We start from the raw sequence: 24,149 nt of genomic DNA, 5'->3' as shown, positions 1-24,149 counted from the left end.
ACAAACAGAGAGGAGAGGAGAGCAATGGAAACATCAAACGAGAGAGTTGAACCGCGATCACGAGTGGTCACGCGAGAAGGGAGGCCAAAAGAACAAACGTGAACCCGCACATACACACACATACACAAATAAAGGACACGCAGGCAGAGAAACGAAAGAGAAATCCAGGCATACACTAGTGTTGCCTGCCCCTACGGCACACAAACACGCACACACACACACACATGTACATGCAATCGTGGGATGATGAACATGAGGAGCAAAGAAGAAACGGGGAAAAATGGTGATAGAGTGTGACACGGAAAAAATTCAAAGCATACGAGTGGGAGGCAAAAAGAGGGTGAGACACACGAAGCAGTTGCTGAGAAACAATGTGGGCGTCAGAGTACTTCGAGAACCGTAAAAAAGCGACTAAGCCAGATGGAGCTGAAACGGAAAAGAGACGCCTCAGAACAGGAACTGTTCACAGAGCGCCGCCCTCTCTCACTCCAACACTTTCGTCTCTCTAAAAACGCTATTAGCCCCCGGTGACGCAGTACAAGTCGGCTCGGGGCGTCTCCAGGGCCGAGCAGCCCCAACCCTGAAAGAAGGGCCAAGCATCCCCTCACCCCACGCCTGCCTCTGCCAGTGCCGAGCCGCCGCTGGTGGCAGCACGGTGTCGGCCACCTGCGGCCTTATGTGCGTGTGCGTGTGTATCGTGGGGGGAAAGGGGGGTCAGAGCGGCGTATCGCTGCTGACCTCAGCGACGTGGCGTCGGCGTCCGCGGCGGTAACGCACACGTTTGCGTCCTTCATTCAGCATGCGGCCTGCCGATGAGACTCGAGCGCGGCCCGCCACTGATGGGGAGCGCCTGAGCCACCCCGGTGGAGAACGCACCACGCAGCGCACCAGCCCAGCTGGAGGCACAGGCCGCGCCAAGGTGCCGGCGTGTCGGCACATGCCCCTGACGCTTGCCAGCCGCTACTGTGCTTCACAGGAAGGGGGGAGAGTGTAACGGGCCAGGGCAGAATGCCGCCCGACTCACGCTCTGTGGCAGAGAGGGGCCACGCTGTTATAAACGTGTAACCTACTCGCTCTGCCCGCGTGCGTCTCTCCCCTTGTGCGCTTCTGCTTCCCCTCAGATACTACTGCTGTGTCCTAAGAAACTGATAACGCTTCTTTTCATGCGCTCTATTTCGTTTACTCCTCGTGCAGCCGTTTCGCTTCTCTCTCCTGCCTCCCCATCTCGGCTGCAGCCCCCCCGGAGACCGCTCTGACGGCGCGGAGCGTCGACAACGCATGCTCAAAGAGAGAGCGCAGTGGACAGGAAGAGAGGCGGCCCAACATTTTGAAAAAATTATCGACGCGACCTCCTACCGCCTTCGCGGACAGCGCCAAACGAAGACCAACAGAAGAGGTGTGGTCGAGATGGTGCTCACACGCCACCTCCTCTCTACCCTGCCTTCCCCCTCACCCAGAGCCGCTGACCCCCTCCCTCCGCTTTTGTTTTCCACAGCCCGTTTTCTTCAGCCGCGGGCAAAAGTGTGAGTTCCTCCGCGCCGTCCTCTTTTTCGATGTCCTTTGCTGCCCTTCACTTCTCGAAAGCAACCTTCTGCATCGTGCTGGGGACGATTTGCGTCGCGGTGCGCTGCGTTCGGCCACGTTGTCTAACAGCAGGGGGATGAGATGAAAGCGGCAGATGTCTCTTGACGGCTGGGCAAAGATGAGCCGCATCGAGTATCCGTGGCGCTCGCCCGAGCCAGTAAGGAGGAGGAGCCACCCGTGCACACACAGCGTCAAAAGTGCGAGTACGTCCATGGGTAGCCATATATGCAGAAGCCACCATTACCGAGGAGTGATGGACATGCGAGCCCCCTCCTCCTCCTCCTCCAAACGAAACAGACACACCCGCGTAGCCAAAGTCACCTGCTGTGGGGCCCGTTCTTCTGACCGTCATACAGGCTCGATGATTCGCGAGCAAAGCAGGAATGCGTTACTCCACTCCCACAGACACCAAAAGTGCCTTTCATGGTACGCCGTGACTCAGGTGAGAAGCGTGAATCGCAGAGAAGCCGAGCGCATGGCGAAGTAACAGACAAGAGAGCAGTGCTTAGACAAGCGAGGCCCAGTCGCTGCCCTTTTCCTCTTCGGTGCTGGCCCCTGTTCGGTTCGCGTTCCCTTTTGATGGGCGTGCACTGCGCCGGTGAAACAAGTAGGAAGGGAGGAAGCTCAACCGTGGTGGATAGGGAACTGGGAAAGGGGAGGGAGGCGGGTTGTTCAAGCGCAGAATGGCGACGAAGCGTTGCTTCTCACACGTGTCTCGAAGGTGGCACGCACCGCAGCCAAAAAGGCATTGGAAGAGGCAATCAGCAAAGAAACACCGGAGAAAAAAATGCCTGCCAAGATAGAGCAATGCGATCCACGCGCAGGAAAGCAGGGGGGAGATGCATGACGGCAAAGTGAAGGTTCACCTAATACAGCGCACGGAAGGGCCCGCAAGGGGGGAGGCAGAAGGAGGAGAGGCGGATGGAGAATGGAAACGTGCCTAGCGGGATCGTCGCAGGAAGGGAGAATGGCAGGGAAGCCAACGTCTAGACCTCTCTTGCGAAACCGCAAACCACCATACCGCTCAGAGAGAGAAAGAGAAAGAAATGAGGAGTCGCTCTCGTGCGCACACGCTCACCTTTCGCCTCGCCAGCCTGCCATAGTTGTGATTGACAAGGGAGGGAAAAATACGCGAAGAACAAAACACAGAGGGAGAACATTTCGCTCGCATACGCAATCAAGCATAAGCATACCCACGTTCCGCACGCACTCACGGAAAGGTCAGGATCTCAATGGCAGCGGAATGAGAGGGAGAGGGGGGTGAGGAGAATGAATTCTTCTTGAGAGTGAAAAATGAGCTAAACATCCAGTCAGAAAGACACACCAGCATCACACGAAAAATTATGCGCTAATGTTCTTTAGCGAAAAAATGGGAAGAGGAAGGAGAGTGTCACGCATGGGAGGGGGAGGCAAAGAGCACTCGAAGAAGTAAGTGATGTAGTCGCTCTATTCAGAAGGAGGGGGGAAGGGAGGAGGCGACCGCCAACGAGAAGTCCAAGCGACAAGAAAGTCAAGCGGAATGGGGAAGGGAGAGTCACAGAAAGGGAAAAAATATATATACAAAGAGAAGAGAAAGAGAACGGGAGGGGAGGGGGGAGCGTGTGCGTAAAACATTAGTAGGTGGGCGTCTCTCTCTCTTGTATTCTTTTGTTTTTTACTGCTCTCCTTTTTCGCCCCTAAACGTCGCAGTAGAGAAAGGGAGCGAGAGAGACTGCTGCGTCGATGGGCGCGTGGCGGAGAGCTCACAGTACAGAGACAGAGCATACACGAAAACAAAAGGCGCTCGGAGAAGAGCTCACGAAGAAAGGACGCAAAGGTGGTTAAAAAAAAACAAAGAAGCAGACGCAAAGAAACAGAGGAAAGAAGTCGTCTAAAAAGTGAAACAGAGAAAACGACGAGATGGCAAAAAGTGGAAGCAAGCACAAAAGGGCTCTCCAAAGCAATAGAGAGGCTCATTTTTTTAATCTCTGACTGGGGCTGCCTCTCCAACGTGTCACTTTATATTCCCTCGATCGACAGAAAACAAAACAAAGAAAAAACGATACAAAAAGGGTAGAACGATCGAGTCACAACACGAAAGGGAGTCATATAAGTGCGACTGCGTGGAAGAGAGAGGGGGGGTGGAGAGAACACTGAATGGAAAGATGAAGTCTCTTTTTTATTTTTCTGTTCTGTTTCACAGGTGCGGGAGCCCACAGAGCAACACAGAAAGATACATGAGAGGTCACATGTAAGCACCAAGGAAGAAAAACTGGAGGAAGAGAAAGAGAAGGAGTCTGCGAAAGAAGACAAAAGACAATCCAGAAAGAAGGAACCGAAGAGACCACCAAACGAGTGGACGTTAGGGACAAACGTGTATGCCGTAGTCGTACATGAGTATATATGCAGTAGAGGAGCCAAGAAGAAGGGAGAGGAGCAGTCAAGAGGAATCGAAACACGCGAACGGCAAGACTTACGTTTGCACAAACGAAGAATTTTGATAGCGTCATCGAAAAGTATACATTTAATCATAATGCACTCAAACGTACGGAAAAAGAGGCGTTAGAGTTGAAAAAAGGAAAGAAAAAAAAAACAAAAAGAGCACAAGTCTGAGAGAGCGGACGAGCAAAACACTCTCTTGAGAAGTTGAGCGGGAGTGAGCTCACACCGCTAAGCAAAAGGCGAAGACGACCAAACGGCCAACAAGCGAGTCGATGAAGAGAGCGGAAAAAAAGGGAAAGAAACACGCGCGTGCCTCAGCCGCTCAAAAGCGGGAAAAAAAGGTGAGGGCGATGAAAGAGAGAAGACGTGAGGCAGAGGACATACGAATGTGACTGCCGCTCGTGAAGCAGAGGTGCAACTGTAGAGGCGCAATTCTCTTGAGCCGTTCTTCTGCGCTTGTGCGTATGCATCTGTGCGTGTGTGTCCCCCCTCCCCCTCCCTCCCCCCACTATTGGTGTGTACGTATTCGCCTCCCGATAGCGCAACGGTGAAAGTTGATGTGCTTACATCGATGCAAAGAGAGACACACAGAATCGGAGAGAGACACGAGGGAGGTGAAGAAAAGAGGGGAAAAAAGGCAAGAGGCAGTACTTTGACTATAAGAATCGTGAAAGTATGCGTGTGTATGTGGGCAGGTGCGAAGAGAGGAGAGGAAAAAAAGGAACAAGGAGAAAACAAGGAGAGAGCAAGGAGGCGGAAGTGTCTCGGATCGCTTTTCCCCTCCCGCACGATATTATAGGGGTCGGTCTCTTCTCCACCCTTTGGCTTCCTTCCTTTTCGCAGGGATGCATCCACGCACCCCATTCTCGACTTGATTGCGGCTCCCCTTTTGGTCTCTCGCTCAGTCGCCCTACCCACAATAACTTACATAAAGTCTATACAGGGAAGGCAGAGTCTAGTCGTTTCGAGCTGATGAGCACAAAGAAAAAAGGGCAAGTAAACAACAAAAATGTGAGCGCGCAAGCCCGTCCCTCTCCTCTCCTTGTGTGAGTGTGCAGATGGGAGCAGCATCGCACAAGCGTAGAAATAAATAAATAACAGCGAGACGGGTACGCGAAGGATGAGATGAGAAATGCGACGCAGAAAGTCGGCACTGCCCAATGGGCATTAATGCCTCTCACCTCAGTGTCTTCTCATCCCGAGCCCATCTTCTTCGCCTCTGCTGCAGTCTCAAAGAAAAAGTGGAGGTGTTCGCCAGAATCATCTCAACGAAACGAAAGCGAAAAGAAGCAGCACGAAGCATCGTAGAGGAAAGGGAAAAAAAAACAGATGCCAGAGAAGAGGGAGAGAGAAGCGTGAGGCATGGGCAACAAAACGAAGAAAAGGAAGTGCGTCAAACGCAGACAGAAATGCGGTAGAGAAATGAGGAGCTGAGAAAGGCACACGCTGCTATGGAGATAGAGAGCTGAAGAGCAGAAGAGGGGGGATAGGAAACGAAAAAAAAGAGCAGAGGTGCAGAAAGAGGAAGAGCAGATAACACACCGGAAAGAAATGGTCAGCGAAGACAGTTACACAGTCCTTGTCGGGCAAAAAAAGAAACAAAGGCAAGGTCAGAGCAGGAAGTCGAACAGAAGACCAGAAGAAGCGCAAAGGGGGCTGATAGAGAGGGGACTTTTTAAAAAAAAAGGGAGGGGACTGAAGGCAACGAGTCAAAGAGAGAAGAGAGCCACGGAGAGGGGCAGATTCGAAGTGACTGATGAAATGAAGGGTACAAGAGAGGCACAAAAGCGGAAACATAAGAAAGGGAAAAGAAAAGCGCATTCTCGCCGATTGTTTGTTTCAGAAAAAAAACAGGTTCGTTTACAAAGAAAGAGAGAGGCAGGAGGAGAGAGAGAGGACAAGAAAGATTACACCAACACAGTAAAAAAAAAAACGCTTCAAAGGGGGAGAGATGAAAAGGACTTACAGAAGGACCATACACAAAACAAAATAAAAAGGGAAAGATAAAAAGACTGAAAGAGAAAACGAGAGATGCTGAGAGGAAAGAAAATGAGGAGAGGAGGCACAGCTGTGAATCTCGGATATATTGCATGAGCGCCACGCTCTTCTGGACTCTGGCGGAGCTTGTTTTTTGTACTTTTCTTTGATTTCTTTTCCTTTTTGACGTTATTGTGTGCACGCACGCTCTGTCTCTCTCCCTCCACCGTCTGGTTTGCCGAAAAAAAAAACGGCAATCATGGGAGACGATCGAATGCGGTTGCCACAGGCGCAACGGTTTCTTCTTCGCTTCCTATGCGCACGCAGAGCGGAGAAGGAGAGGGCGAGGTCGGTATGAGCGTCTTGAGATGTGAGGCGCCAAAGCCAGTGCTTTTGATGAAGGCAGCAGCTGCCCGAACTTGTGCGCGCACGCACGGGCAAACGCCTAGAAAAATAAACAGCGCCCAAAAAAGAAGGTTCGGCAGGAAAGAAGGCGAGGGCGAACACGCGCCGTGGTGTGGGTAATGATCGCTTTGTATTGCGTACTCAGCACACGCTGAAGCCAGAAAAAAGGGAGAAAAAAGGGGGTAAGAAGTACGAAACAGAAAGAGCGCTGAAAAGCAATGCTGAAGGGGGAGGACGGAACTGAAATAGAAACGAAGAGCATCCACGCGCAAGGAAACAAAAAGGCAAAAGCGGGGAGAGGGGGAGAGGGGGAAAGAGCTTACAAGAGAGAACGGAGGCGGTATCAAAAAGGCTCGTTAAGGGAAAGGGAGAATTGAAAAGGAGGAGGTGAATCTGACTCAAGTAAAGCAACTGCACTTGACGCGCCATTTTAGCCTCCGTTGTCCTTGTGGTGACGATGCATGTCCGTGTTATGATGATTGAAACAAGTCCGGTGGTCAAAACAAGAGCAGATTCCCTCCCGCTCGTTTCGTGTTTGCCGGAGTGGATATCCGCGGTCGCGACCATCTGACTTCGCATGTCGAGCGAGAGAATCGAAAAAAAGGGGGCTGGAGGGGAAGACAGAAAAAAAAAAGAGTCGAGTAACCTCCGCCCGCTCGTTACGTTTTGTTGCACCGCTTTTGCCTTTTCTTTCTTGTGTTCGCTCCTTCGCAAATAAACACCTCGCACTCAAAGAAGCCGAAGAGGCCAAGGGGGCAGAGCCGACGAGCGTTTCATGATACGCGTGCGCTACTGCATATGAAGCATGCGAATGGCTGACGCTCTTGTCGCCTTTGTGTGCTCGCGCTCACGGGGACATGACGGCGGCGCAGGCGTGGTGCGGATGAAAGTGGCACAAAACGTAAGGCGACATCCCACTCGGCGTCATCTCACAGCGGTAGTCGCGTATACACGGAACCGTGGCGGCGTTGGCGAGTACATACGACGGTGCGCCAAGAGGTTGAACTGACGCTGCAGGGGCGGCGGCGGTAGCGGCGGCGGAGGGGTTGGGAGCTGTGGCGGAGGTGAATCCCAGCGGCACGTGCGGGTGCACGAGCGCCCCTGCTGGCGGAAAGGTGGGCGAAAGGCTCACCCCCGACTGCGGGAACTGCTGCTGCTGCGATGCGGTGGAGACGGGAGAGCAAAAGGCGCCACCAACTGCGTTCTGCGATGTCATGCCAAGCGGTAGAAATGCGGGGCCGACGTTTGGCGTCACTCCATGACTCACCTGGGCGAAGACTGGCATAGCGCACTGCACCACCTGCCCCGCAGAATTGGCAGTGTACACGGCCGAGGACGCGACCGTTGAGTACGTGCCAAACGTCTGAGCCGCCTGATGCTGCGATGAAACGCTGAGAGGGGACACCTTCACGTCCACCCCTACCATCGACTCCACTGGCGCCACTGTGAATGGCACGGTGGCGGCTGGCGCGGAGTGTACGGGGTGCACAACAAACGGGCTCACAGGAGAGCACCCCATTGGCACGCTCAACGGCGAGCCAGTTATCATCACAGGCTGCCCAGCGGTGGTTGTCGTCATGATGCACGACATCGGCGCCGGCGCAGCAGAGACGGCCGGGAAGCAAGCGGTTGGGGTAGCGGTGTACGGGCACGGGGTGGCTTTACAGCACTGCGAAGCACTGTTCAGAAACGGGTGGTGCAGCGCCTCTGTGCAGCTCAGTCGTTTCGATTCGTCAGGGTTCAGCAAGTTGCAAATCAAGTCGATGAGCAGCTCCAACTCCTCTGAGGCCCCATCCACGTCCGACTCGCCGTAAGGGGTGGCGCTCAGCAGAGCGTCCTTCTCCACCTTGGCACTCACGGCATCGGCGGTGCGGCGAGCCCACAGCTGCTGGCTGGCAGAGATGTGAGCTTCTTGAAGCTTATGCAGCTGGTGCTTGCGCCACCGCTGCAGTCCCGCCTCTCGGGAGGAGAGAACCCATTTGCGAACGTGCTCCCGCCGCGCGTCGGGCGACATATATGTCATGGGAAGCTGAAACTGCGCCGCCAAGCACCCCAGTGTGAGCGCCGCCTGAGACGGCTGGCCGACGTGCTGGACAATCAGTGAGAGCTGCTGCTGCAGACTCTCGCCCGGGAAAAGCGGCTTGCCGGTGAAAAGTTCGAAGAGGACGCAGCCAACACTCCAGGAGTCGATTGCGGTGGTGTACGGAAGTCCACACAGCACCTCCGGCGCACGGTACCAGAGCGACTGCACATCGTAGTATGTGTTCTCATTAAAGCGGCGGACGGCACCGAAGTCGATCAAGCACGTGCGGCAGTACGGATTCGCGTCGGCGTTGCACTGCGTGCGTTCCTTACAGTCGTTACCCTTGTTGCCCGGCGCGTTGCATTCGATATGAATGTCGTTGCGGGTGTTGTTGCCGATGCCGGAGGAGCTCTCTGCAGCGGCTGAAATGCCGAAGAGTGCATCGAGACTGCCGCTGTGGCGCATGCCAGAGGTACTGATTGCATCCGTGGCATCGCCGCTGCCGCGCGCACCATGCTGTGGCTGCGAGTGGCCTTCGAGATGCCCGCGGGTGCGTGGAGAGAAGTTCATGTTCAGATCGCCTTCCTGGAAAGCCATGCGATGCGGGTTCCCGACAAGGGAGTTGATCGAGTTCGCATTTCGCCATGGCTGGTCGTGGGGATCCGCGTTGGTGTTCAGCTTTAGAGTCTCCTGCCCGGGCGCCAGTGCATTCGGGAAGTTCCTCTGCTCACCGCTCTTGTTTGAGGATGCACTGCTAGCATTCTCGGCAGAGAACGGTCCCAATAAAGGTGAGGAGGAGTCAGAGCTCGCTGGAGTGCTGCGGCGCAGCATGATGTTCTCGGGCTTGATGTCACAGTGAATGTACCCACTGTTGTGGAGTGAGGCTAGGGCTCGCAAGACACGGAGAGCGACTTGACGCACTTCGCGCAGCGACAGTGGGCCGAAGCCGCGGTGACGCAGTATCTCGAAGAGGTTTCGGTCGAGCAACTCAGAGACGATGCACACATGCCCACCATCCTCAAAGGAGTCAAGAATGCTGACAGTGTCGCGGTTCTCCTTGAGACAGAGCAGAGCGCTGATTTCGTTCAAAGCGGAGCGACGGTAGGCGGCGTCGCTCTGTGCGACTTTCACAGCGACATCCTTGCCCATGACCGTGTCGTGGCATCTAATCACCTGCCCATACGTCCCTGTGCCAAGAACCTTCTTGGGGATGTAGCGGCCTTGCTGGAAGGACGCCGGCGCTCGGTAAGACTTCATCACGAAACAGGAGAAATACACCCAAGCCAACGGTCAGTAGACGGCAAAGGGCGCGCGGTGATGTGTCTGTGTCGCAGTGGTATCACTAATTGTGCGTACACGAGGAAACAGAAAAGGAGAAAAGAAACACCCGAGAAAGGAAAGAGAGAGAGAGAGCAATCTGGCAACCCGTGAAGCAACAGCGCCGAAACAGCGAACCGAAAGGAAGACGACGTAATGAAATACAGAAGATGCACACGCACTTGCACATGACACACAAAGAGAGAGAGAGAGCAAACGTGATGAGCGAATGAAAGGGGAAAAGAATGGCGAAATGAAAGATCCGACCTAACCCAAAAAGGGGGAGAAAAGAGCGCCGGAGAGAAAATGCGAAAAAAATGAAAATGAAGAAGAGGCACGAAAAGCAAACAACAAGGAACGAAAAAAAAAGTGTGAAGAAAGAGAAAGAGAGAAGGGTGAGAGAGTGAGAGGAACCACAAGAAGGAAAAAAAAGAGTGGAAGTGAGAGTGAAGCAGAAAGGCTTACACACACAAGTGTTTCTCCTTTTTCCGCCTCTTTGTTTTTTTCCTGCAGAAGGACGACCCTTCGCTTTGAAGTAAAAGAAAAAAAAAACGAAATATAGAGGCAAGCGGGACGTTAGAAAAGGGCAACAAGAGAGAGAGAAAGAGAGACGAGTTAACGCCGGTTCGCGCTGTGGTTCTTTCTGTTGTTGTTGCTGGGAAGGAAACAGAATAAAGCAAAGGAACCTGCGTGGTTGGTGAAGGGGGGGGGGGAAGAAAATCTAAGAAAGCGCACGCTGCACCGAGACTTACTTTCGATCGCTGCCTTTTCTTTCCTACGCTGTCGATCTGATAATACCTTTGCTTTTTCTTCGTCCTTCGCGTTCCGTTGTCTTTATGCTCGGTAGACAAAAAGCGAGCTTCAAAGGAGCGTAAAAAAAAACGCCGCAGCCTCGCTTCGTGTTGTTCAGGTGGAGAGAGAACGATGGGTTGCTCGTTTCCAACACTGCCTCGTTCTCGCTTCCTTCTTCCCGCTTTGCTGACGTCTTCGATTGCGGCTTCTGCTTTCCCTGTTGTTCCCCTTTTCTTTCCTCAGTGCGTAGGGAAACCTTCCCCCCCCCCACACACACACAGGATGAGAGAAAGAGACGCAGGGGAGACGAGGTCGTGGCGCAACCGGTGTCAGAAAAAAAAACCCGCAAACGATAGAATGCACTCGACTACGCATATAGAGATACCCGCACACACATGCACACCGAAAAATAGGGTGAGGGGCTGATTTTCGAAGAAAGACGATAAAGAAACCTTCGGGGCTGAAGCAAACAGAGAAAGCTTCTGTTAGTGTGTGTGTGTGAGGGAGAAGAAAATGGATAACAAACCAGAGGAGCAGAGAGAGATATAGAGAGAGGGGGGAGAAAGGGGGGAAAGGGAACAGAAGAAGGTAGTGAAGCGAAGAGAGAGGGGGTGGAGCCAAGAGAATGAAAGAGAAAAGAGACACGTCACTCACACTGGGAAAAGGTTGAGCGAAAGCGTGTCGAACACAAAAATCGAGGTGAAAAAGGAAGCTGTAGAACAAAGATAAAAGCTCAGTGAAGGGAATCAGGGCGAATAAAAGACGAGAGCCCGAGAAAGGTAAAACCAAACAAGGAAAAAAAGAGGAAATGCAGCTTGAATGCGAATTGAAGTGGGAAACTCGTGACAAGGACAGAGTAATACAGAAACAGTGACGAAACGGAGGAAGAGGAGGAGAGAGAGCAAGATGCACACAAAATTAGGGAAAACGGAAGAGCAATGAAGGGTAACAGTCTGTCTTATGCCTTTTCTTGTTGGCTTCTGTTGGTTTCGTCCCTTTATGTAGTTGCGTTTCTTCCACGTTTGAACCTCTTCACCTCTTTTCCTCTTCGCTCCGCTGGCTTCGCAGCCGCCGTTGTCAGGTTGCACCTCTCTTTATTTTTCCCTACTCGCTTGCCCAAACGTGAGTGCAGGTGAGATGGTAATGAAAAGAGGCAGTAAGACGAGGCTCTCTTGTCCTTCCCCCCTCTTGTCTTTTCGTTGACTATAGGCAGCAGCCGAAGCTCACTACACTACAGAAGAGAAGAAAGCGAAACGTCAATTTCGGAGAAGCACACACACACACACAAGAAACTGAGGTGTCAGGGAAAGTGGTGTGGTGTGCAAACGTCCTCGCTTACACCATGAAGCAGAGCCGAATATCAAAAGTGATCTTGACGCTGGCTAATCTGCTTCGAAAGCGATTCCTTTTCCTTCCTGTTTCTTTTTGTTGTGTTTGTACAAGGAACTGAGGTGAAGAGGAAACTTGGGGCAGCGGGCGGGGCCGGAGGTTCACGTTATGTACGAACCGGAGCCGTCGTGTGCTTGTGCACGTATATGTGAAGCAGTCCTTCTAAGCCTCGCTCGTGTGGAAAGTGTGCAGAGCGCTTTTTTGTGGTCCCTTTGAAACCAAACAACAACAGGAAAAAAAAAGAAGAAACAAGAGGAAAGGATTCTTTGTGTGAACGGTAATGTGTCTGTCTCGCGTGTATATGACAGAGCTTCCTCCTTTTTGTTTTCCTTTGTGTGGGTGTGTGTCAGAGGAGGGTCGAGGGATGCGTATTCGTACCTGCTAGTGCCGCACAGAGTACACGTTGCAAATTGCTATGAAACCCCACAAAAGAAGCTCGAAGATGTGGGCAGAGAAAGCAGGTAGAAGAAAGGCAAAAGTAAAAGGAAAAAAAGACTTATCGCAAACACGCGGCGTAAACTGTATTTGTGTACGATCAAGCGCCGTATTGTGAGGGTTTAGGGATAGAGAGGGGGGTGCGCAAGTAGGAAGCAGGTGAGAAGACCACAAGAGCAAAGGGGAAACAGCAAAGCGAAAAAAAAATGATGCACAATCTCAACTCTCACGTAAGCAGCAGAATAGAGAAAAGGACAAAAGGGAAACTGAAATGCAAAACCTGCCCGTTTACACGCTCGACGGCGCAGCGCTCTGTTTCTTCTTGTATCTGTCAGCGGTATGTGGGCCGAGCTTCGCGTGCCTCGGTCAGCAGTAACCTGTACGACGCACGAGGCGTACCCCTTTTTAAGAGAGAAAATCTGGTGCGGTGTGCTGGGGTGGCGTCGGAGAATCGCCAGCGAATCAGCAAGTGTTTTGCTCCTCGAAAGGGGGGTGAAGCACACCAGAGAGGGATCGAATGATATGCGTATGAGGCGGAAATGCACGGGCGACACTGTTGCACTTGTCTTCTCTGCCGATGGCCTGGATCTGCTTTCCTTCTATCTTTGCTCGCGCCTACGGTATCTCATTCGTCGACAACGCCGTTCGGCCGTCAAGTCCACTGGTAGTCCCGATGCGACCAGCTATGGGTGCTTGTTCGGGGTGGCCGCAGTAGACGTAATAGTAATAGGCACGTAGGCTCCGAGCTTAAAACTTCCACCGTCCCTGTTCGTTGTCAAGTTCCTGCTTTTCGTAGCTCCGCTCGTGTACGTACAAGGTAGAGCACTCCAGAATCGATAAGAAAAAGGAGAGCGATACCCTGTAATAAAGCATACACGTGTATATCTGTGTTTGGCACGTATGTACTGCACGTATGACAGAAAGATGAGGAGCACTGTGAAGAGGAAAAGAGGATTCACGCATTGTGTGCAAGCGTGTGTATGTGTGGGTGAAAAGGCGGTATGAAGAAGAGTACGAACACAAAATCATGGCAATGTTGAATTCCAACAGAGAGAGGCGAACAGAAGAGGTCAAGAGAGAGAGAGAGGATGGCAAGGGCAGGAGAAAGAGAGAAAAGAGAAGAGGAGGAGGGGCATCGCAGAAGAACAGTCGCTTAATGAGGTCGCTATTGGATGAAGAGAAAACTGCTCACCCAAGATCAAAGCATCATGCACGAAAAAAAAAGCACCCAAGAGCCTCTCTTCGTCCTCGCCCCCGTTCTTTCTTCCGTTGGTGAGCCTCTTGCTTTCCTTATTGCTGCCTCACTGGAGAGGTGGTGTCGCATCCGCAACCCCTACCATCGATAGACCGCCGTCTTGGGCATCTGATGGTGCGCGGCATCGCGCCATTGCTACCTCAAGCAGGACCATGAATGCACAGTTGAGAACATCAGACTCGTCAAAAGAGGGAGTCGCAGACTTTCACGGCGCCTTCTTTTCGCTCTTTCCGTGGCATACCTTCACAGACTTCAAGCAGTGATGGCTTTGCAGGTTGTCTCTTCCAACACACGCCAAAGATCCACGCGCCATAGAGCCACAGTACGGTCCTTGCTGGCGGACGCAAACAAGTATACCAACTGCTCTTCTGCATTGTTCGCCTCCAAGCTGATTTTGGGGACCGCCACGTCTGAGACGCTGCCATCGTGAACAGGTGACTCACTGAATTGTGAAAGGCTTTTCTCTGCAATGGCCGACGAGCTGGATGCAATGCGGGGCGTGATAGCGGTGGAAAGGGTGCTAGGCGAGCTGGCATACAGCCTTGGCTGTCGCATGTCAAACCCAAACGCTGCCACCCGCGCGATCGACGGCGGCGCCATTCGCACCTCGTTTACCGTCTCTTTTTGGTAGCTGAGAATGCTGACGAGTCGCCCATCACGCGCGTCGTAAAGCCGCAGCGTGCTGTCCCAGCAGCCAGCCACGATGAGATTCCTTTGCAGGAAAACACTACCGATTCCTTTGCGCAATGTCACACTCCAGACTAACTTCGCCTCCAAAAGAGCCCCCGCCGTTTCCAACATGTCATAGCAGTGCATGCCTCCCTCCGAAGAGCAAGCAAGCATGCGCCGCCCACTCCACCAGCACACCAGCGCCGACTCAGCAAAAGCACGGGTGATATTGCGCACCTGGACATTTGGCAAAGTTTCACGAGGGTGGTGTGCCTCTCCCGGCCGGCTGACCGTGCGGGTTCCATCCGCGTCGCGATAGCGCGCCAGCACGACATGGCCGCTCTCAAATGCTACCGAAAGGTGCTGCGCGTCTTGGCACATGGTAAGGCGCATAATCGTGCCTCCTTTGAACGTGGGGCACGCAGAGAAAGAACACAGGCGACGGGCGGAGAAGTTGCTGGAGGCTGTGGTGGCTGCAGGGTCCACGTAGCACAGTATCGAGGCGCGTTCACCCCTGGAGGCCACAGGTTTGAGAACATCTGCGGAGTGAGAAAAAATACCTGCCTCAATTTCTTTGGAGACACCGGAGAACGTCTGCCGCATCTTCGCCTGCTGTCGCTCCTCTTCCGCTGCCCGTGCAATGAGAGCGTCCATCGGGTTCATCTCTGACGTGTTCGCTTCTTTCCCCTCATCCTCGTCGACATTCACACTCCCAGACAACCATTGGGGCTCGTTGCTGGGGCCTTTCTCTTTTGAAGTTGTCCCACTCGTGAGATCCGCACTGTTAGGCTGTTGCCATGCCAACTCCCAGACCGTCACTTCACCTCCCACCTCGTGAGGAACGGCAAGAAACGTTCGCGTGAATGGGCCCGCGACCTTCGAGATGCTCTCTACTGGACAGAAGCCGTGCTGCGGGGCAGTAAGCGCGACAATGAGCTGCGGCACTACCGTATGCGATGAAGCATCAGGTACACTAACGCACTGTCGCTGTAGGCACCATATGTACACCCGCTGATCGCGGCAGTGTGTGTAAAAGCAAATCGTGGACGAGGGCGTAAAGCCGAGTCCCGGTGGACTGCTATCTAGCACGTCGCCCGCTGAAAGCGGTAGCGCCTGCCTAGAGCTGACGCTGTGGGCCGCTGCCCGCCTAGAGAGACGAAACCGCTGCCGCCCTGGCTGCGCCCAATCGCTGGCCCTCCTTGCGGCACAGTCACCAGTGGCGGGACAAACAGCGCTGCTGGACACCTCTGAGCATATGCCACGCACCGATGCGTCCGCGATGTCCCCCCTACTCTCCACGCGTGTTGCTCGCTGCGGGGACGAAAGCGATGTAGGAATGAACCCCACCGACAAAATGCTTTGGATGTACGGGCCGAATGCCGGCGTAGCGGCTTGCTCCATCGGTACCTCATTTTCCGGCACGAGCTCCCCTGCTGCCGATGTGCCACCATTGCGACCGCGTCGGGTACTTTCGCGAAGTTGCCGGTGTGCTTCCGTCAAGGCTGAGAAGGAAACAATCTTGCGCCGTGTGGCAAGATTCCACAATACTACCAGGCCACCAGTATCTCCCGAGAGAAACCAGTTCGATTCATCTCGCTGGTACACTTCAGAGGGGTAGAACTTGCAGCAAAGAACCGGATCCGCATGCTCCTGTAGCACAAACAGCGGTGGCAACGATGGCTCCCCGGCGCCTCCCATCGCTCACTGAAGACCTTCGTGCGGCTGGTACCCACTTTAGTCTAACACTGTGAGTTGCTCGTGACCTATAGCATGCATTCGAGCGTTATTATCGGCTGGCCGTCGCAACGCGGTCAGGAGAGCAAAAGTCAGTTTCGCACACCTGAAGGGAATGTAGAGGAGACAGAGAGAGATAATAAGCCGGCAAAGAGGTGGCTTAACGCAATGACGCTCAGCATCCTCAAAGCATGGAGTGAAGGGAAAAGCCTCTCAGCACCGCCGAAAGGTGCTTGAAGAAGACGATAGCGCGCGTGTCAGTAGAATCCACCCTAAATTTGTCCGTCGATACCCCAGAGAGGAGGTGCTCAGAGAGCTGCATACTTGTTTTCGGGCATTTGACCACACATTTCCCAGATTATACAGGTAATAGAAAGTAGAATACATCGAAATGTCAGACAAGGAAATAACCAGAAGAGGAGAGGATGTTCTCAGCGGGACTGAGGCACTGCGAATAGGGCTGATAATTTCAAATGTAAGCCTCAACTGAAAGCATGGGAGAGAGCACCACCGGTGGAAAGAGCTCGGAAAAAAAAAGAGTGTCATGCATACATAGTCAGAGAGGATGTGACCGAGAGGACAAAAAAGCTTACATAGAACATGAAGCGGAAAAAATACATGATAGAGGCACTCCAGCTGAAAAGATGGAGCGCGTACATCCACCCTGCACAGTGGAGAGGGAGAAAATGGGCAGTGCGAAAGATGGCTGCGCCTCTGAAAGGGTCAGCATCCCTTCACTCTACATCTTTTGTTCGATCAACTGCACCTCCGACCGCTTGCAGCTTTCAATGGCCTCGTCCTCAAGTGCGAGAACCTGCGCTCTGTAGTAGTCGGTCGAGCCAAACATAGTCGCATCGTTCAGCTCATCGATCTTCACACCACGCATGTCGATAACAGCGCGATAGGGGGTCTGATTTACATGCAGCAGACTCGCAATATCCTCCAAAATATCACGAGGGATAGCTGTGTTTTCCAAGCCCAAAAACTGCAACTGCGGGTTGACTTTGAGTGCAAAGTACAGTGCCTCGCCGCCGTTGGCGCCGATCGCATTTCCACTGAGGTTTAGAGCCAGCAACGTATGATTCACACGGAGTACTTCAGCGATTGCAATACAGCCCTCATCGGAAAAGCTGTTGCTGCCGAGATCCACCGCCTTTACAGAGCTACTTTCCTGCAAAAGTCCGGCAAGGACAACAACCTCTGCGTCTGTCAGTTGGTAGGTTGTGGTGGCACCGTTCAGATTGATGTCTTTGGGCAGCGGCTCGCCGCGAGCCGCTACCAGATGTAGCTTCTTTAGTTCTTCAGATCCCAAGTTCATCGAAACTAGATGAGAAATGCGTTCGCAAGTTTCGTTGGAGAGAAAGTTACCAGTAACGCGCACGCCGCGCAAGTTGGCAACGTTCTCCAAGCAGGCGATAATCTGCTGGGCCCCGCACTCATCAATCTGGTTGTCCGAAAGATCCAAGAAAACCAGCGAAGGGCATGCCTCCACGACCTCCAGAATATATGGAACAGACGCTGAAGTAATCGAGTTATGCGACAGTTTCAGAGACCACAACGTCCGAGAGTGCATCAAGCTCGCACACAAAATCTGACACATCGAATCATCGATCGAGCAGTCCACGGGACGACTCAGGTTAACATCGTCGACAGTTTCGCCAGCATTGATGGAGAGAACAAGACGCTTTAGAGCTGCCGGACCACTGTTCAAGGAGAGGTTCCGTTGCAAAGGCGCCATCTGCTCACCTACTGCAGCGCCGTCAGTGATACCGATGAACAAAATGCTGCTGTTCTTCTCAAGGTTACTTGTAATAATGCCGATACCGGTGTTGGTGATATTCGTGTCGTACAACAAAATCTCACGCAGGGTCTCGTTCTTCGGAAAACATGCAACCAGCTCCTCGACAGCGCGGTCATCGATCGTGGTTTGGGATAAATCGACCTTTCTGACTTTGCATGTGCTCTCTGACAAGAGCGCAGCCAGCGCAGAGCAGCCACCGGCGCTGATGCGACTGCCACGCAAGTCGATCTCGTTCACAACCGTGTTGTTCCTCAGCACGTCACAGATAGAGCGGACACCTTCGTCGTCAACGGGACGTTCGTCATCACAGTTAGACAGATCAATCTTTGTGAGTGACGTATCCCCGTCAAGCAGACGGTAGTAAATGTCCTTCAATGCAGCGCAAACACAGTTGAGAGAACAGGCCACCCTCACGCGCTCGACAAACTCAGGAACAACACGAGTGCGCGCAAGCTTCAGTTCGCGTAGGGTGTTATTCTGACGTAACACAAGCAGAAGCCCACTCAGAGAGTCTGCATCAATCATATTGTCGGACAAATCGACGGTTCGCAGGGCTTGGTTCGTTGCAAGTGCCGCGCAAAGATTTCGTGCACCACGGTTACCGATCGCGCAGCTGGAGAGGTCCAGCTCTACTAAGGTGCGGTTGGTGCCGATGCAGTCCGCGAGGTAGGAGGCACCTGTGTCACCAAAGGAATTGTGTGACAAATTGAGTCGCCGCACACTCGTGTTAAGCCGCAGTGCTTGTGCAAGGATCCACACTGCATCATCGTTGAGGGTGACACCGTTGTCAGAAAAATCAAGGGATATCACGTCCTTGCCGTTGTTTTCAATCGAGGGCAATATTGACCGGATTCGCGGCGGTGCGCGATTCACCATGGTGAGACCCGCAATTTCCTGTATGGACGCTGCAGAAATAGAGGGGTTCACTTCCACGTTCAGAGTTTTCAAGTTCGGATTGGCCCGTATAGCGCCTGTGATGTACTTGACGCTGCTCTCGTCGAGATTGTTGTTAGCAATGTTGACCTCCTCTACTGTGCAGTCACCTCTCCCCAGCGCACCGAAGAGTGCTTCAATACCAGTAGCTGTGATATCACAGTTAGCCAATTCGATCACCTTCAGAGAGGAGTTTTTGCGAAGTGCTCGTGACAGCAATTCCAGTCCTGAGTCGTCCACCAGTGTGTTACTGATATTGAGGTGCTGGATAACTGAGCTGGCGCTGATCAAATCAGCGAGGTAATGCATGCACATGGGCAAAGGTGCATCCCACTGAAGGTTGATCTCCTGGGCAGCTGGGGAATTTCTGCGGAGTGCAACAACTGCACGCTTGATGGCGAGGTTTTCTTGGTTGAGCTCGCACTCCTTCTGAACCAGCTCGCGGTACATCGGTGTGACACATGTGTCAGTGAGTACAAAGTTTACGATGTAGTTGTTCTGATCAAAGACGCTTGGAATGAGCTTCCGCACAAGATCGTTCGTCAGACCCATGTTGAACGAAAAATCGAAACTTTTCAGGTAGCAGTGATTTGCGAGGTCGGAGGCTTCGATAAACTTCAGAACGGTTTCGTCTGACAAGGTACAATTGCTGAATGAGAGCGCAGAAACTTGCGCATCTTTCAGCAGAGTTCCGGCAACAGCCATACCCCCGGCACCAAGGTCGATACCACTGAAATCAACACTCTCAAGGCCTTCGATATGGAACAGGTACTGCAATAAATCCTTTTCCAGGTCGCTGTAACTCATGCCAGCGAACGATATGTGCTGAGCCTTTGCTGAGAATAGTGCCGAGCGCATAACATCTGGGTACTGGGCACTTTTACAGAGATAGTAGAGGCGAAATGCCGTCGGAAGAGAGCAAGCATTGCCCCGTAGGTCAAGGGATTCGAGGGAGGTCTTTTTTTGAAAGAGCGAGAGAAACACAAGAGCGCCATCTTCGTCGATCTGATTGTTGCGAAGATCAACTGATTGCACCGGCGTCGTCTGCAGGAAGCGCACCAGAGGAACCACGCCAGCGGAAGTAATGCTGTTGTTGGACAGATCGATCACTTTCGTATCGGAGGGTGAGTGTTCGATCGCCGTGATTAGGAGCTCAAGCTTCTGATCGTCAAGGCTGAGCCCCGCGCAGTGAACGTGGGCGATGTCCTTCCTGGACAAGATGGCCAAAATCGCTTTGAATGGCTCTTCTGACATTGTATTTGCTGTTAGTTGCCGCTTGTAGGGAAACCTTTGTGGATCTTTGTAAAAGAAAGGCGAGTTGTGTGCTTTACAAATGATGAGAAAGTGTGCTCGAGCGAATGATGCCGCTGAAGGGAAGATGAAGGGAACGGACGAACCGAGGGAGCGCAGTGCCTCTCAAAGCAATGGGAGAGTAGTTAGGGGTGGTGCTTACTGGAAAAGTCTAGATCACTTGCTCTGCAGAAAGGCAATCACACGACGAAGTTACCGTTAATCCATGTGAAAGTGAATGGAATTGACCCACTCCAGACGCCAAGGTAATTTTCACGTCCTCTTCCGGTGTTCTCATCAATGACAGCACATTTGTAAAAATCGCCTTAACAACTACAGCTAAAGAAGAAGCCAAGCAAACTTTCGCCTCGAAAAAGGTAGCTGAGAATAACTCCTCAAAGTTCCTCAAGTACAAGCCTCCCAAGGTGCCACTCTACAGTGATGGCAGAACCCTAGTTCCGAATCGCTTCCGAGAAACATATTCATGACTCGAGCACGCTGGAAGAGTGCGGGATTGCCATTACTCGACAACAAGTTAACCGAGATGTAGTGCACCACACCAGAGTAGCAGGTGAGCGAAGCAACACCCTTCAAACACTCTTGTGCCGTGTAGCGGCAGCAGAGTGTCCCCTCCGCGTTTTCCAAATATGTGCGTGACCCTTCTCTGCCACAGAGCGTGAGTCGGGCGGCATTCTGCCCTGGCCCGTTACACTCTCCCCCCTTCCTGTGAAGCACAGTAGCGGCTGGCAAGCGTCAGGGGCATGTGCCGACACGCCGGCACCTTGGCGCGGCCTGTGCCTCCAGCTGGGCTGGTGCGCTGCGTGGTGCGTTCTCCACCGGGGTGGCTCAGGCGCTCCCCATCAGTGGCGGGCCGCGCTCGAGTCTCATCGGCAGGCCGCATGCTGAATGAAGGACGCAAACGTGTGCGTTACCGCCGCGGACGCCGACGCCACGTCGCTGAGGTCAGCAGCGATACGCCGCTCTGACCCCCCTTTCCCCCCACGATACACACGCACACGCACATAAGGCCGCAGGTGGCCGACACCGTGCTGCCACCAGCGGCGGCTCGGCACTGGCAGAGGCAGGCGTGGGGTGGGGGGATGCTTGGCCCTTCTTTCAGGGTTGGGGCTGCGGGGCCGGTGTGGGTTGTCTTTCTAGAAGGCACACTCATTTTCTGCGCTCCTATAGTGTAGCGGTTATCACCTCGGACTCTGAATCCGATAACCCTGGTTCGAGTCCAGGTAGGAGTGACTTTTCCGAAGGCGTCGTGTCGGTATGCGTGGCGCATCAGTGCCAAAGGTTTGTGCGTGGGTGTCGGCGGGAAAAGAAGCACAGGAGGCGGTTGGCAGGCGTCGCGGAAGGAATGAAGTGAATCGTGCCGGCGCCCATCTCGCTGAGATTGAGGTGGCAACCTTTCACCTGAGGGTAGTTGCTCTGCTTTTCTCGTTTTTGCTTCTTGTGCAGCGGTGTACAAAGCCGATGACCCCTTGACGCCCATGTCAAAATCACTTTCATCTAAGCTGCGCTTGTACGGGAGAGGGCATGAAGTTGTGTGGTCAGCGCTGTCGCCAGCTGCTGGTACAAGGAATCGCTTAGACCATGCAGGATGCTGAAGCGTAGAGCTACGTCGTGGACGTCGTCGCCTGCGTACAGGGTAAGACGCTCTTGGCTACCTTGCGGCAGATCGACGTCGACGTAAAGCAGCGGCTTACGAGGGTGTGCTGCGCGTGTGCGCACGGCAGACTGCGGCGCGGGAGTTGAGAGGTGGATTGCCTTCGCCTGCCCTGGCGTAGGTGACTGCGAGCGCTGCCACTGTCGCCGCGCAGAAATCATGCGCTGCACCGCTGTCTCAACGCTAGCCGGCAGGGGGACTGCTGCAGCTGTGCCCTGGCTACCGCCACTGACGTGGAGGAGCTGCCTCGTAGACGGCGCAGAGCTGCCGCGCACCTGATGAAGCTGCTCCGCATTCAGCTGGGAGGTGAGCTGCGGGGACGACGCCGGGTGGCGCTTCTGCACAATAGCCGAGGCACTGGTGGATACAGACGATTGCTCATAGCTGGGGTTGATGACAGGCTTGAAGGTGCACTCGCGCATCAGCCCGCCAGGCACGCGCTTCGTCGCCCTTTTGAGTTCCCTGCTTGCAGTGCTCCAGAGGAGGTGCGAATCACTTGGTATGGCATGCACGGAGGAGCTCATGCGAGGGCTACCTGACGCGGCGGCACTGCAGAGCCGAGACGCCGCGGCAAACGGCGAGGGACGATGGGTGCGGGATGTGACGCTCGAGTGTGTTGGTGTGGCGATAACTGGCTTGCCTACACTGTGCGGCTCCGAACTAGGGACAAGTGCCCCCGACGGCTCCATGGCCTTAGGCGTCAGTTCCGTTCTGAGCACGCCACCATCCCGCTTCTCCGCGGAGTCTGAGGCACTGAAGGACGCGTCGGAGATGCTCGTGCGCAGGTAGTCAGCGTCCCTCTCGGCTGCGTCACCTCTTTCCTCACCAGCTCCGCTTCCAGTGGATGGCGACGCGCTCTCGAAGCCCGTATTGGACTGTCCCTCGCGGCCTTGGTCACCACTGCAAAGGGGGGAGGGCGAAGACGATGACCTTGCGCTGACAGCCGAGGCACTGCTGCCGCTGCTGACGAACTTGGGTAAAAACCGTTCTGACGCTTGCGCCGCCTGCATTCGTGACGGTGACGCCCCTTGGCGTGAGTCTTCTGTGTAGGGGAGGTGAATTGCGGGCCCGCTGGCAGAGTTGCCGCGCCGTTGTGCCGCAGGTGGCGAGCCTGGTGACACACTCACGCGCGCCGGGGCAGGCGACGATAACGTGTTATTTGTGACAGCCGCCCGCCAGACCGTCGAGAAGACGTGTACGAAGCGCGCTGCGTCCACTGTTTCGACCCGCTTAAGGGCTTCCAAGGCACTACCTTCGACTGCCATTGCCGCGAGAAACTTCGCGATCAGGGCGTCGTGCTGGGGTGAGGTGATGCCGAGTGAGTTGAGCATCCCAAGCACCGTCGTCAGGTACACCACGCGCGGTCGACGCTGTGGGAGCGGGTCGCCATTTACGGTGTGCACGTGACGCACCAGGGAAGCTTCGGTCTCGCGCGCCTCCCCCTTCGCAACGCCGCGCCAGAGATCCCACACAGACTCGACAATGTCGCTTTCCATGTCTCGTGCGAATTCCTGCGCCTCAGGAGTTGCCATAGTTAGGCCTTGCTGTTGCAGCCCATGGCGATCCTCACGAGCGGCAGAACGGCGCAGCTCATCTTGCTCCTGTCGCTCACGGAGCGTCGGTGCATGCCGGGCCAGGCGCCTACTTCGTGGGTTGATCTGAGGCTGGAATGGGCAGGCACCTTCCATCGCGTGCGCCGGAGAATGGGTGTGGGTGACGGGGATGGGATACGACTGACTTGAAAAAAAGATTGTGCGATCAGGAGGACATTAGGGGACAAGTAAAGAGAGGTTGGCGTTCGGGCTGTGTATTTCGTTCAACCTTCAGGCGTGCCGTGCTGAGCGGAAGGTGGCGCTGCCATGCTCGCACAGAGACGCAAAAAAGAAAGATTCGACGTCGGAGAGTAGGCGAAGCCGGACACCCGTGTCTTGGTAAGCGCTCTTTATGGCAAAGGCACATCCTATGCGCACGCTACTCAACAAGCCTGCCTGCGAGTGTCTGAGCGTGCATGGGCGGCTTAGCCTGCGCGCGCACTCTGCAGTCTATTTAGGTAAGCCTAATGAATTTTTGTCACCGTTCTGTTGTCATTACACGTTTATATCAGCGTGACCCTTCTCTGCCACAGAGCGTGAGTCGGGCGGCATTCTGCCCTGGCCCGTTACACTCTCCCCCCTTCCTGTGAAGCACAGTAGCGGCTGGCAAGCGTCAGGGGCATGTGCCGACACGCCGGCACCTTGGCGCGGCCTGTGCCTCCAGCTGGGCTGGTGCGCTGCGTGGTGCGTTCTCCACCGGGGTGGCTCAGGCGCTCCCCATCAGTGGCGGGCCGCGCTCGAGTCTCATCGGCAGGCCGCATGCTGAATGAAGGACGCAAACGTGTGCGTTACCGCCGCGGACGCCGACGCCACGTCGCTGAGGTCAGCAGCGATACGCCGCTCTGACCCCCCTTTCCCCC

The 24,149-nt window shown here is 54.1% G+C and overlaps 4 protein-coding genes across 4 annotated transcripts; all 4 read right to left on the bottom strand.

Annotated features, from left to right (window-relative positions):
- Nucleotides 1-7,234: 7,234 nt before the first annotated feature.
- LSCM1_00457 (uncharacterized protein) lies at nucleotides 7,235-9,667 on the bottom strand (the record flags this gene model as incomplete). The annotated part of the gene is made up of 1 exon (XM_067318108.1): nucleotides 7,235-9,667. The coding sequence occupies one exon, from the start codon at nucleotides 9,665-9,667 to the stop codon at nucleotides 7,235-7,237; it is 2,433 nt and encodes an 810-aa protein (XP_067174213.1).
- Nucleotides 9,668-13,850: 4,183 nt separating this feature from the next.
- On the bottom strand, nucleotides 13,851-15,965 carry LSCM1_00456 (uncharacterized protein; the record flags this gene model as incomplete). The annotated part of the gene is made up of 1 exon (XM_067318107.1): nucleotides 13,851-15,965. One exon carries the CDS (start codon nucleotides 15,963-15,965, stop codon nucleotides 13,851-13,853), a length of 2,115 nt encoding a protein of 704 aa, XP_067174212.1.
- Nucleotides 15,966-16,740: 775 nt separating this feature from the next.
- LSCM1_00455 (uncharacterized protein) lies at nucleotides 16,741-19,989 on the bottom strand (the record flags this gene model as incomplete). Its single annotated transcript, XM_067318106.1, has 1 exon — nucleotides 16,741-19,989. The coding sequence occupies one exon, from the start codon at nucleotides 19,987-19,989 to the stop codon at nucleotides 16,741-16,743; it is 3,249 nt and encodes a 1,082-aa protein (XP_067174211.1).
- Nucleotides 19,990-21,540: 1,551 nt separating this feature from the next.
- Nucleotides 21,541-23,385, bottom strand: LSCM1_00454 (uncharacterized protein; the record flags this gene model as incomplete). The annotated part of the gene is made up of 1 exon (XM_067318105.1): nucleotides 21,541-23,385. One exon carries the CDS (start codon nucleotides 23,383-23,385, stop codon nucleotides 21,541-21,543), a length of 1,845 nt encoding a protein of 614 aa, XP_067174210.1.
- Nucleotides 23,386-24,149: the final 764 nt, after the last annotated feature.

This window comes from Leishmania martiniquensis, chromosome 36, assembly GCF_017916325.1.
Source record: "Leishmania martiniquensis isolate LSCM1 chromosome 36, whole genome shotgun sequence".
Lineage (NCBI taxonomy): Eukaryota > Euglenozoa > Kinetoplastea > Trypanosomatida > Trypanosomatidae > Leishmania > Leishmania martiniquensis.
Note: the sequence above shows the minus strand (reverse complement) of the source record. Positions and strands in the feature narration are given on the sequence as shown.